At 50.7% G+C, this 13,317-nt stretch overlaps 1 protein-coding gene across 1 annotated transcript; it reads right to left on the bottom strand.

Moving 5' to 3' along the window:
• Positions 1-7,063: 7,063 nt before the first annotated feature.
• On the bottom strand, positions 7,064-7,615 carry LOC123158059 (uncharacterized; the record flags this gene model as incomplete). Its single annotated transcript, XM_044576198.1, has 1 exon — positions 7,064-7,615. A coding segment is annotated over one exon (552 nt), but the record flags the coding sequence as incomplete, so codon positions are not given.
• Positions 7,616-13,317: the final 5,702 nt, after the last annotated feature.

Raw genomic sequence — 13,317 nt, 5'->3', positions numbered from 1 at the left:
ACTTGTGGGGGAAAACCCTTCTGTCCTCTATTGGTCGGCGGTCGGGTCTCTTCCTCGTCAACGTTGTGCAGACCCTTGTCATTGTTTTCGGCAATTAGCTTGCCTGCCTGCTTGAATACCCAACAATCCCTGTTGGTGTGATTAGCTGGCTTTTCGGGGGTGCCGTGTATCTGGCATGAGCGGTCGAGTATTCGGTCCAAATTGGACGGACCCAGAGTAGTTCTTTTGAATGGCTTTTTCCGCTGACCGGGTTTGGAGCCTCTGAATCTGGCGTTGACTGCCGTATCCTCAGTGTTATCGCTGTTAACGCGGCGTTTGTTTTTGTTGCGACGCGACCTGCCATTGCGGTCCTTGATATCCGAACTGCCAGAATTTTTGCTGAGGTTGTTACTGCGGGCTAGCCAGCTGTCCTCTCCCGCGCAGAAGCGGGTCATGAGTGATGTGAGGGCTGCCATGGATTTCGGCTTTTCCTGTCCTAGGTGTCGGGCAAGCCACTCGTCGCGCATGTTATGTTTGAAGGCTGCGAGGGCCTCTGCATCTGGACAGTCAATGATTTGATTTTTCTTTGTTAAGAACCGTGTCCAGAATTGTCTGGCCGATTCGTCTGGCTGCTGAATTATGTGGCTTAGGTCATCAGTGTCTAGTGGTCGCACATATGTGCCCTGGAAGTTGTCAAGGAATGCAGCTTCCAGGTCCTCCCAGCACCCAATTGATTCTGCTGGCAAGTTGTTAAGCCAATGCCGAGCTGGTCCTTTAAGCTTGAGTGGGAGATATTTGATGGCATGAAGATTGTCACCGCGGGCCATGTGGATATGAAGGAGATAGGCTTCGATCCAAACCGCGGGGTCTGTTGTGCCATCATAGGATTCAATGTTCACGGGTTTGAACCCTTCGGGGATTTGATGATCCATTACTTCGTCTGTGAAGCATAGTGGGTGTGCGGCGCCTCTGTATTGGGCTATATCACGACGTAGCTCAAACAAGCTTTGTCTAATGTGTTCGGCCCTGCCGGACTTGCTGTATCCGGCGCGACGGTTATCGTCGCGTGTCATGGGGCGCCCACACGATCCGTAGATCGATCTTGATTGTCTTGCCTTATCCTCCAATATATCTCGCAAGTCTGGAGCGTTCCCCTTTGGCTTTGTGCTTTTCGAGCAATGTCGGGGTACGGTTCTAGTGGAGGGCCCAAAGGCTTCTCTGTCGCGGCCACGAGGTGGTCGGTCAGCCGTATTGTGCTCTGGTGATGCAGGTTTATATGCCTCCTCCTCTAATCGGGGGAGCAGCTTGCGTTTGGGGTGGCTTTTGGAGGGGCGTTCGAGTTCATGCTCTTCGGCCACAAGGACTTCAGTCCATCTGTCGGCTAGCAGATCTTGATCAGCTCTAAGCTGTTGCTGCTTTTTCTTTAGGCTGTTTGCCGTGGCCATAAGCCTGTGTTTAAAACGCTCTTGTTCGACGGGATCCTCAGGCACGACGAATTCGTCATCGTCGTCGAGGCTTGCCTCGTCTCCAGAGGGAGGCATGTAATTATAATCCTCTACCTCTTCGTCTGCCGCTATCTCATGAGGGCTGGCTTCTCCGTCCTCTTGCTGGAGGGGGTTGTCTTCGGCACTGTCTGGGGTGTTGTTGTCTCCGGTGCCGGAATCTCCATTCTTGCTGTGCCGGAATTTAGAGCGGCGCCGCTGACGTCGGCGCTTAGGCTGTTTCTTGGAGGAGTCCTCCTCCGCTGTTTCCTTGCCATTCCCATCCTTTGGGATGTCCACCATGTATATGTCATATGACGAGGTGGCTTTCCAGTGCCCAGTAGGTGCTGGTTCTTGGTCGTCTCCGGCATCGTCGTCCATACCGTCGATGTCTTCGGAGTCGTAGTCTAGCATGTCGGTTAGATCGTCGACAGTGGCTACAAAGTGGGTGGTGGGTGGGCTTTGAATTTCTTCATCGTCCGCATCCCAACCGTCTTGTCCGCAGTTCGGCCAGGGCTCTCCTAATAATGAGAGATACTTTAGCGAATTCAGGATGTCGCCGAAAGGTGAGCGTTGAAAGATGTCCGCGATGGTGAACTCCATGATCGGCGCCCAATCGGATTCGATTGAAGAGGGCGCGGGAGGTTCGGAGTCCGGCGAGGAGTCCGGCACCTTGGAGTCACGAGCTTCACAAGGGACAAGGTCAGTGTCGGTGTCAAAACCGGCGGATCTTGGGTAGGTGGTCCCGAACTGTGCGTCTAGGCGGATGGTAACAGGAGACAAGGGACACGATGTTTTTACCCAGGTTCGGGCCCTCTCGATGGAGGTAAAACCCTACTCCTGCTTGATTAATATTGATGATATGGGTAGTACAAGAGTGGATCTACCACGAGAACAAGGAGGCTAAACCCTAGAAGCTAGCCTATGGTATGACTGTTGTAATGGTTGTTCGTCCTACGGACTAAAACCCTCCGGTTTATATAGACACCGGAGAGGGCTAGGGTTACACAGAGTCGGTTACAATGGTAGGAGATCTACATATCCGTATTGCCAAGCTTGCCTTCCACGCCAAGGAAAGTCCCATCCGGACACGGGACGAAGTCTTCAATCTTGTATCTTCATAGTCTTGGAGTCCGGCCGATGATGATAGTTCGGCTATCCGGACACCCCCTAGTCCAGGACTCCCTCAGTAGGCCCTGAACCAGGCTTCAATGACGACGAGTCCGGCGCGCATATTGTCTTCGGCATTGCAAGGCGGGTTCCTCCTCCGAATAATTCATAGAAGATTGTGAACACCAGGATAGTGTCCGGCTCTGTAAAATAAATTCCACATACCACCATAGAGAGAATAATATGTACACAAGTTCAATCTGCTGACGTATTTTGTGGCGTGACGTCACACCACTACCAAGCCTTTACTTGAATCGTTTTTATTATACCACCTCAGCGCGTTTAGCGAAGCGGTTTCCTTGGCACGTCTTGTCGAAGCAGAGATCGTGTTCCCCTTGTTCCGGGATTCTCATCAATACGGACGTGGGTAACCCAACCGCGCCCGTCGCCACGCCCCCTCCATCAAAGGCGGGTTCCAAACGGTCGCGGAGATGGCTCTTGGTATTCTCCTTCTTTATAATGAGACCCAGGCTCGTTCTTTTTCTTCAATCCTTAATCGAATCCGCCCCTCGCCCCGAGCTCCAACACTTAGCGCTCCAGATTCGAGCGCTTCGGAACTTCGACAATGTCCGGCTCCGACTTGCAGGGCCAGTGGATGACGGAGGAGGACGTGCTAAAGCTTAGAGAAGCCAGGTACTTAACCTACAAGATTTCGCATAGGCTTCCTGCCCAAGGGCAAGTCATTCCCACTCCCGAGCCAGGCGAGAGCGTCGTGTTCGTGTCTCACCTCCGTCGGGGTTTAGGCTTCCCGATGGATCCCTTCGTGAGGGGGCTCATGTTTTACTATGGGTTGGAATTCCACGACTTGGCTCCGGAGTCCATCCTCCACATCTCATCATTCATTGTCGTCTGTGAAGCCTTCCTCCGCACTACCCCTCACTTCGGTTTGTGGCTCAAAACCTTCAACGTGGAGCCGAAGATGATCGAGGGGCGTCAAGCAGAGAGCAGCGGGGCGGTCATAAGCAAGAGGGCCGATGCTCCATGGCCCGAGGGCTCTTTCCAGGAGGAGCTCGGTTTGTGGCAACAGGAGTGGTTCTATATTAACGCTCCCAGGGGCAGCAGGCAGAAGCCGCCACCCGTCTTTCGTTTGGGCCCTCCACAACGGCTGATGTCATGGGTCAACAAAGGGCTTAACTGGGGGCCGTCAAAGGACGTACCCCTATTGCAGGGCCGGATTCGAGACCTCCAAGAGAGGGAGATCAATCTGGTCATAGTGATGCAGGTTATGCTGATTCGGTGTCTTCTGCCCTGCAAACGGCGCCCCCTTCGCCTGTGGGAATTCAATCCAGAGGGGCCATGAGCTCTGCAACACTTCATGGGTACGACACCCGTGGAGATGTACAAATTGTTCTTTGGATCACAAGAAGTGTGTCTGGAATTGACCGAGGATGCCGGCCTAAGCTGCAATCGCCCGGATGCTAGAGTAAGTAGCCCTGTGTCCGGACATACCGTTTGTTTGCATATTCTTGGATTTGCCTTTTAACCAATCATCCTTTGAACAGGAGTGGATAGCGCAAGCAAAACTGATACGGTGTCCGGCCCCCCTCCCAGAGACCACGCCGGACTCGGTGTTGGTCAAGATGCTGGAGGTTACGCCTTTAGAGGAGGGCGAAGGGGAAAACAGAAAAACTACTGCCTCTACTAAGGAGGCTTTGGAGAAAGGGGGGATCGAGAATCTCTCCTTCCAGGGGGAGAAGAGGACCGCTTCCGAAGACCCGGAGGCCAAGGCCTCAAAGCGGGGGAAGAGATCTTCACTAGAGGGTCCTGCTCCTGGGGAAGCCCCGGCCGCACTATCTCCCCTAAGGAATCAGCCCTCCAGCGAGCCATAGGTAGGAAAAGGGGAGTTTTGTAATAAGGGACATCCCTATTTTGCTTCTGAGGATAACCGAAGTTTTTACCTTGTAGTTCGGATCTCCGTCCTTCTCAGCTGAGCTCGTCTTCGGGGGACCTTCGTCCGGAGATGATGGAGAGGGAGACGCCTCCATCTGCCGCACCGTCAGGTGGGGCGGACGACCCTGAGGTTTCATCGCGGAGGGTATCCCCGAGTCCGGCAGGGCCGGAGAGTTCGGCACCAACTGGTGTACGGCCGGGAGAGCTGAAGGATCTACTCGAGAGGGCGTCTATCTCAGAAGGTCACCGTACATTGATGAGTACGGTGATTGAAAGAATTTCATCCGCCGAGGGCGGGTTGCGTGATGCCGTCAGAAGTTTGCTGGCGGGGTTTGAGGTATGTAAAAATGACATACCTTTTGACAGTTTTGCGCAAAAAGTGCGCCCTGTATAGATAGTAGCCCCCGAGACTCGGTATGTTGTCGAAAGCGACAGCGTGCCGAGGATCATAATCTTAGGTATTAATTCTCGCCTTTCCTACGCAGGTGGCGGATAGTCCGGTGGCCAGCCGGACTGATGGAGTTGCGAACTAAAGCGGCAACTCGACATTGCGGATGCGGACATCGCGCTGGTCAATAAACGACTTGACGAGTCACAAGGTAGGTTGTTTCTCCGTGGTCACCTAGTAAGGGAGCTAATGCCCATTCCTTACAACATGTATGCTTAATGCAGATGGTGCCGCTGCTGTGGAGGACCTTCGGGCGGAGCTTGCTAGATCCAAGGAGCAGGCCAGAAGGAGTGATGCGGCTGCCTCGAAGGCAGCCGAAGAGCTAGAAGCCGAAAGGGCTGCTCACTGCCGAAGCAGGGACGAGATGGCCGGAATGGCCATGAAGCTGACGGATGTTACCGAACGCTATGAGGTTCTTGAAAAAGAACGCCAAGCGGAGCAAGAAGACCTGAATAAGGCCACCGCCGAAGCCAAGGATGCCCGTTCTGCAATGAGGGCTATAAAGGAGGAGCTGCGTCAGGCCGGAGACATTGCGGCTGGCAAGCCCTTTTTGCTGCGCAAGAAGTTCACAGATTAGAAGTATGCTCAGCTTGGCCAGCTGTGGGGTCTAGAGGATCCTTATCTGGATTTGGCGGCGAGTGCGTCAGATGCGGTTGTGCACTTCCGAAGTCAAAAGGATCACAAGACGGAAGAGCTTTTTTGGTCTCAATTCCACAGTCCGGAGCATTCACTTCCGTTGATCGATCGGCTGGCTGAGTGGGCTGAGCTGAATAGATTGTCCGGACTTGCCATGACGGATGTAGTTGCTCATCTGTGGCCGGATAGGCCCAAGCCGAAGAGTTATTTTGGCTTATTGCAGCAATTCCTTGGGGCGGGGCCGCATATCAAGGCGTGAAGCGGTCGGCATGCATAGAGGGTGCACGGATGGCCCTCTCCCGTGTGAAGACATACTAGACGGAGATGGATGCCACCGATGTTGCAACCCGAGGTTCGGACAAGAGCCGGTTACCCGCCGAGCACTATTTTGGGGAAGTCCTGCAGGGTGCTCGTGTAATAGAGTCACAGTGCTCAAAAAATGTCATGTTCAAATGATCTTTATGATTTGTAAAACGATATTCATAATATAAGCGCTTTTTATACTTGTGCGTTCAAGTATTGAAATGTCTCCTGTGCGGCCTTAATGTATACTTGTGTATAACCTGAAAGATGGCAGTCTTCGGCTTCAGCCCCCACGCACATAGTGCGGGGGTGTTTGCAAAATAGCGCATTTTCACACTTAATCCAACGTCTTGGTCCTGTGAAGGAGGTGGTAGCGTAGCAAACGAGGCAACCGGACTATAATGCTTTATCACTTTCACTTAGCCATAGGAGTTCGAAGGTGGGGCTACGATATAGCCCCTAGGGGCACCGCGCTCTCCGAATTCGGGGCGCGTATGTGCCTGACCGGGAAACGGTCCTTCGTCAAAGCGGAGGAATTCTAGACATTCCGATAGTCGATCGAGTGGTTGACCAGTCTCTCGCTGTATCATGACAGTCAGTTTTCGGCTTTCTCTACTGAGGTGCTCGCCAGGCCGAACCGGGGCACAATCGCAGTAGTTCTCCTGGTGCCGCGTTAGCCGATGATACGGAATGTAAGGCAGCAAAACACAGGAGCCGGGCAAACCCAACGTTTGACCAAAGACATGATTCGGAGCTGATGCATATAAGGCCTAACTCGAGACGCCGAACACTCCCTAAGGTATTCGGTCTTTATGATAACGGGCAGAACAATGCCCTAAGCCCCTAGTGTCCAGGTACAGGCGAAAATTTCTGACGCGGCCGATGCCAAAACGCTAGCCTCCTCATCGGTTATGGTGAAAAACCGGGGGATGTGAATCAACAAGAGACAGTAAGAAAGGTTTACGCAGGGTCTTAATCTGAAAAGATTCCTTGGGACGGGTCCCTGCTACACGTCTGCGCCTGTGTCTCCATTGTGCTGTATCCTGGACAGGTGTACATGATGTTCATCTGTAAAAGAGAGGAACTTAGTTTGAAAAGAAATTGTGCAAAAAATGTATTTAAAACAGAGTATGAATAAATGAATAAAGTTGAGCTTTCATTGGCTCTTATTGTTCATACGCACAGCCCCTTGTGAAGGGGTGTGTGGATAGGAAGCCCCTAGTTTATTTGTGCTAGACTCGCCTAGCCGTGTACGGGGTCTTGAGCGACCTTGTAATGAGATGATGCCGCGTGGACCGGGCATTTTAAGTGTAAGAGACGCGTAGTGCGGTATTGCGTTAAAGCGGGCAAAAGCTTCACGTCCCAATAGTGCTTGATGGCTACTTTTAAATGGGGCGACATGGAAGATTAGCTTTTCGCGACGGAAGTTGTCGGGTGAACCGAACATAACTTCTAGTCGTAAGGATCCCGTGGACTTGGCATAAGGGCCTGGCGTCACTCCTTTGAAGGAAGTGCGGCTATGGCGAATTTTAGTAGGGTCTATCCCCAACTTGCGGATTGTGTCCGGATATAGCAGGTTTAAATCGCTGCCGCCATCCATTAGGACTTGTGTAAATTGTAGTCCGTCGATTATAGGATCCAATATCAGAGCAGTCCATCCTGCGTTTCGAATACTTCTGGAATAATCCAGGTGGTCGAAAGTAATTGGTTTTGACATCCAATCTCGGGATTCCGCTGGGGTGGACCGTGCGACGCGTACTTTAGCGGGTGCCGCACTATTGTTCCGTATTATCACATGAAGTGAGTTTACTGTTTTGACTTCTTGCGGGAAAGTCTTTTGTTTTCCGGCGCTCTGCTGGTGGGGTTCGTCATCGTCCTCGCTTGGCGTGTCGAGCCCCTTGTGTTCGGCGTTGAGTCGGCCGGACTGCTTGAAGACCCAACAATCTCGGTGGGTGTGGTTTGCAGGCTTCCCGGGGGTACTGTGGATTTGACATATCCGATCCAAAATTTTGTTTAGGTTGGATAGCTCATCACTGTTGTCCTTAAGAGGCAGTGTTTTGTTGTTCGGCCGAGAGCTTTTGAATCCGGCGTTGACCGCCGTGTTCTTTGGGCCATTTTCTTTATTTCGGCGCTGATCTTTCCTGCGTCGTGATTTTCCATTTCCATCTCTGATCTCGGATGTACTCGGGTCGCTGGTGCTGCATCTTGCCAGCCAGCTATCTTCCCCCGCGCAAAAGCGGGTCATGAGGCTCGTTAGCGCGGCCATTGTTCTTGGCTTTTCCTGGCCGAGGTGTCTGGCGAGCCATTCGTCTCGGACGTTATGTTTAAAAGCTGCTAAGGCTTCGGCGTCCGGACAGTCGACTATTTGGTTCTTTTTGGTGAGGAACCTGTTCCAGAATTTGCGCGCTGACTCTCCGGGCTGTTGAGTTATGTGACTTAAATCGTCTACATCCGGAGGGCGGACATAAGTCCCCTGAAAATTTGCTCTAAACGCGTCCTCGAGCTCTTCCCAACTTCCAATGGTATTTTCTGGGAGGCTTTTGAGCCAATGCCGAGCTGGCCCTTTGAGCTTGAGGGGTATGTATTTTATAGCGCAGAGATCGTCCCTCTAGCCATATGTATGTGTAGGATGTAATCCTCAATCCAGACTCCAGGGTCTGTTGTTCCGTCGTATGCCTCTATGTTTACGGGCTTGAATCCCGCTGCAAATTCATGATCCAGCACCTCATCGGTGAAACATAGTGGGTGTGCGGCGCCCCTGTATTTAGGTGTGTCGTTATCTTCGAGCACTCGGCGTGTTGTGTTGCTTCCTGGGGCCCTCTTTTTTGGCCCGTAAATGGACCTGACCGAGCCATCCTTTTGGTGAGCATCTTTATGTGTGTCATGTGTCGGCTTGTGTGCGGCGCCGCTTGCCGCTCTTGGCCTGTCATCTGGTCGTCTATCCGGCCAGGCGGCCTCTTTGCTTTTTGATTGTGGTGGCTCTACGGCCTCCTCGTTGAATTCAGGCAGAGCTTGCGCTTCGGGTAGCTCTTTGCTTGGTGACTATTGCCGTATTTGTCTGCGGTTTTGAGTACTTTGCTCCACCTCATTCTGAGTACGTCTTCCGCTATTTTGAGCTTCCGTTTCTGCTTCTTCAGACTTCTTGCAGTGGCGACGAGCCTTTTGTGAAGGTTCTTATGCTCCGGTGATGTGTCCGGCGTGAGATCGTCTGGACTGTTGTTTTCGCCGAGGATGGGTTGATTGTCCGATTCATCTTGTTCGGATGGTTGCTTCGTTGCATGTTCGTCGTCCACTGGTTTGCCCTGCTCTACGGCTGGGTCATTATGGGTGCTGTTGTTATCGAGGCGGGGCTTCAGGCGGCGCTTGCGTTGCCGTTTTGGTTGTTTTTCGGGGGAATTATCCTTCGCCGCGTCCCGTTGTTCCTCGTTATCGCTTCCATTTGGTGTGTCCACCATGTATATGTCATGAGTTGAGGTGGCTTTCCAGTGCCCAGTAGGTGCTGGTTCTTGGTCGTCTCCGGCATCGTCGTCCATACCGTCGATGTCTTCGGAGTCGTAGTCTAGCATGTCGGTTAGATCGTCGATAGTGGCTACAAAGTGGGTGGTGGGTGGGCTTTGAATTTCGTCCGCATCCCAACCGTCCTGACCGCAGTCCGGCCAGGGCTCTCCTGATAACGAGATATACTTTAGCGAATTCAGGATGTCGCCAAAGGGTGAGTGCTGAAAGATGTCCGTGGCGGTGAACTCCATGATCGGCGCCCAATCGGATTCGATTGGTAGGGGCGCAGGAGGTTCGGAGTCCGGCGAGGAGTCCGGCACCTCGGAGTCCCGAGCTTTACAAGGGACAAGGTTAGTATTTGGCTCTACCGCCATAGAGGTTGCAGCCCCCGAGGCGGTGTCTAGCCACCCGTCCTCGATCTGCGCGGTCGGCTCCGGACTAAGGGTTGGAGCGGACTCATGTGCGGCCTCCAGGGCACTGTCCGGCAGCAGAGCTAAATCATGCCCATCATGACAGTGCGGCGCGCTCGGCTGTGGCTCAAATCCGTCGAAGATCAAGTCTCCGCGGATGTCAGCCGTGAAGTTTAGACTTCCAAATCTGACCTGACGGTCAGGGGCGTAGCTTTCGATCTGCTCCAGATGGCCAAGCGAATTGGCCCGCAGTGCAAAGCCGCCAAATACGAAGATCTGTCCGGGGAGAAAGGTCTCACCCTGGACTGCATCGTTGTTGATGATCGAAGGAGCCATCAAGCCTATCAGTGACGACACAGAGGAACTCTCAATGAAAGCACCAATGTCGGTGTCAAAACCGGCGGATCTCGGGTAGGGGGTCCCGAACTGTGCGTCTAGGCGGATGGTAACAGGAGACAAGGGACACGATGTTTTTACCCAGGTTCGGGCCCTCTCGATGGAGGTAAAACCCTACTCCTGCTTGATTAATATTGATGATATGGGTAGTACAAGAGTGGATCTACCACGAGATCAAGGAGGCTAAACCCTAGAAGCTAGCCTATGGTATGATTGTTGTAATGGTTGTTCATCCTACGGACTAAAACCCTCCGGTTTATATAGACACCGGAGAGGGCTAGGGTTACACAGAGTCGGTTACAATGGTAGGAGATCTACATATCCGTATTGCCAAGCTTGCCTTCCACGCCAAGGAAAGTCCCATCCGGACACGGGACGAAGTCTTCAATCTTGTATCTTCATAGTCTTGGAGTCCGGCCGATGATGATAGTTCGGCTATCCGGACACCCCCTAGTCTAGGACTCCCTCAAACACCTCATCCTCTCTTGATAGTATTGGCTTTTCCTATAGATTCAATGTGATCTTGGATCACTAAAATAGAAAGAGTAGAGTCTTGTGCTTGGAGCTTGAGCCAATCCTTTGTCCTTAGCATCTTGAAGGGGTTCCACATCCTCTAGTCCATGCCACTCCATTGTTGAACTTATCTGAAACGTACTAGGTAAAAGTATTAGTCCAACAAGAGATATGTCGACATAAATTACCAAAATCACCCAGGGAGCACTTGTGCTTTCACAAGGCGCCCGACCCAGAGCAGCGGTTCTCAGGACCTTATTTCTGACTTACCGAATACGCCGATTCCTCGGAAGCGTCAACATGAGGTGCCACATGAGCCCCACCTTCTTTATCCATTAGCCGACTTCATACGTCAGCCTCTTAATCCTTCTAACTCAAATTATCATAAGACACCTCCATCATCTGGCAACTCTTTCGGAACCCAGATGCCCGTCTCCAAAGTTGCCCAAGGGTAAGTGTTTATCAATGATTTGAAATGACATACTCATATACTTTGTATCTTTGTTGCACAGGTATTGCCAAAGCAAGCAAGAAGCATAAGCTTGGCAGGTCTTCAAAGGATCCCAAGACTGCTGAGCCAGAAAAGCAGTCTGCAGATATTTCTGAGGCCCTCACTCAAGATCCAAAAGAGCCCATTAATGACCCACCACCATCAATCGATGCCACCATCCCTAAGCAAATGGATATTGAGCTTAACCCAGCGGCCAACCATGACCCGCCGAGCCCTAAGCCACCGACTCCTCCAAAACCATCTGAAGAGATCCCCTTTGAGAAGAACTCTAATGATGTAATATCACTGGGACGACTTACACAGCGCCAGGAGTCTCAACAGTGCTGGCCAAGCACAGCACTAAGGAAGAATCTCCTTCCTTAAAAAAAGGCAAGGCGAGGCTGGACCTGGAGAGCTATGCTGCCCTGAGTGTGAGAGACGTCCACGCAGGTTATCTAAACCGCCTTCATACTAGCCGTGACCTGGAAGCCGGCTTAGTGAACCTTATGAAGGAATGCTATGAGGTATGTTACTGACCCCTTTCCATATGTACTTATTGAGGGAGTCCTGGATTAGGGGGTATCCGGACAGTCGGACTATGTACAACGTCCGGACTATTAAAGCGTGAAGACACAAGACTCAAGACTTCGGCCCGTGTCCAGATGGGACTTTCCTTGGTGTGGAAGGCAAGCTTGGCAATCCGGATATTATATTTCCTTCCTTGTAACCGACTCCATGTAAACCCTAGCCCTCTCCGGTGTATTTATAAACCGGAGAGGTTGGTCCTTAGAAGGCCGATCACAATTACATTCATACCATCATAGGCTAGCTCCTAGGGTTTAGCCTCTACGATCTCGTGGTAGATATACTCTTGTACTACCGATATCATCAATATTAATCAAGCAGGAAGTAGGGTTTTACCTCCATCGAGAGGGCCCGAACCTGGGTAAACACCTGTGTCCCTTACTTCTTGTTACCATCAGCCTTGACGCACAGATCGGGACCCCCTACCCGAGATCCGCCGGTTTTGACACCGATACTTATACACCCGCCAAGTCTTAAGTATAAGAAAAGATGTTGAATATGTTGGAGTATTCGGGGGAGGAACCCGCCTTGCAATGCCGAAGACAATACTGCACGCCGGACTCATCATCATTGAAACCTGGTTCAGGGGCTACTGAGGGAGTCCTGGATTAGGGGGTATCCGGACAGCCGGACTATGTACAACGTCCGGACTATTGAAGCGTGAAGATACATGACTCAAGACTTCGGCCCGTGTCCGGATGGGACTTTCCTTGGCGTGTGTAACATCCCAAAATTCTAAATTTTGGAATGTTATATTAAATAGATAGTTTGTTTGATTGATTGACTGAAAGTGAGTGAATTTGAAACTTTTGAAAGTTAAATGAGAGGGAATAAAAGGACTTTCCCAAACTTTCACCTTTGCCTTCTGATCTCCATGGATTCAAATTCTTTTCAAACACAAAACTCTAGAGAGAAGATGACATGACTTCTTCCATTTAAATAAATGAAAAGGGTTTTGAAAAGATTTGACTTTCATCGGACTTATTTCAAATTCTTAAACTTCAAGCAACTCAATGATTTTCACGAGCGAAGATAAAATGACTTCTTCAAAACATATGAAATATGAGTTGGGAGTTTTCAAAGAATTAAATTCAAAGTTCTTTTGAATTTATTTTCAATTGGGAGTTATTTGAGTTTTATTCAAATTATTTTCCTCCAAAAATAAAATATATGGAAATTAGGGTAACATGATTCCCTACAACAGAAAATTGGAGAGAAATAAATTTGAATTAATTTGGGTATTTTTAAAATGGTATTTATTGGATTTTATTAGAGCAGGAGCACTGTTCGAATTATTAGAATTTGTCTGTAGTTTATTTAAGGCTATAGAAATGTCCATATTGTAGAAATTCTTTTTCTGCAAATTTAGATATATTATATGCCTATATAATATTTCTGTTTATTTTGTTTTATTTTGGTTTGTGCGGATAAATATTTTAAAAAAAATGCCCACCGCCGAACTGGGCCGGCCCAATACTAGGCCAGGACACGGCCCAGACGCAGCGCCGCCTTCCTCCT

This window comes from Triticum aestivum, chromosome 7B (genome assembly GCF_018294505.1).
Source record: "Triticum aestivum cultivar Chinese Spring chromosome 7B, IWGSC CS RefSeq v2.1, whole genome shotgun sequence".
NCBI classification, from domain to species: Eukaryota; Viridiplantae; Streptophyta; class Magnoliopsida; order Poales; family Poaceae; genus Triticum; species Triticum aestivum.
Note: the sequence above shows the minus strand (reverse complement) of the source record. Positions and strands in the feature narration are given on the sequence as shown.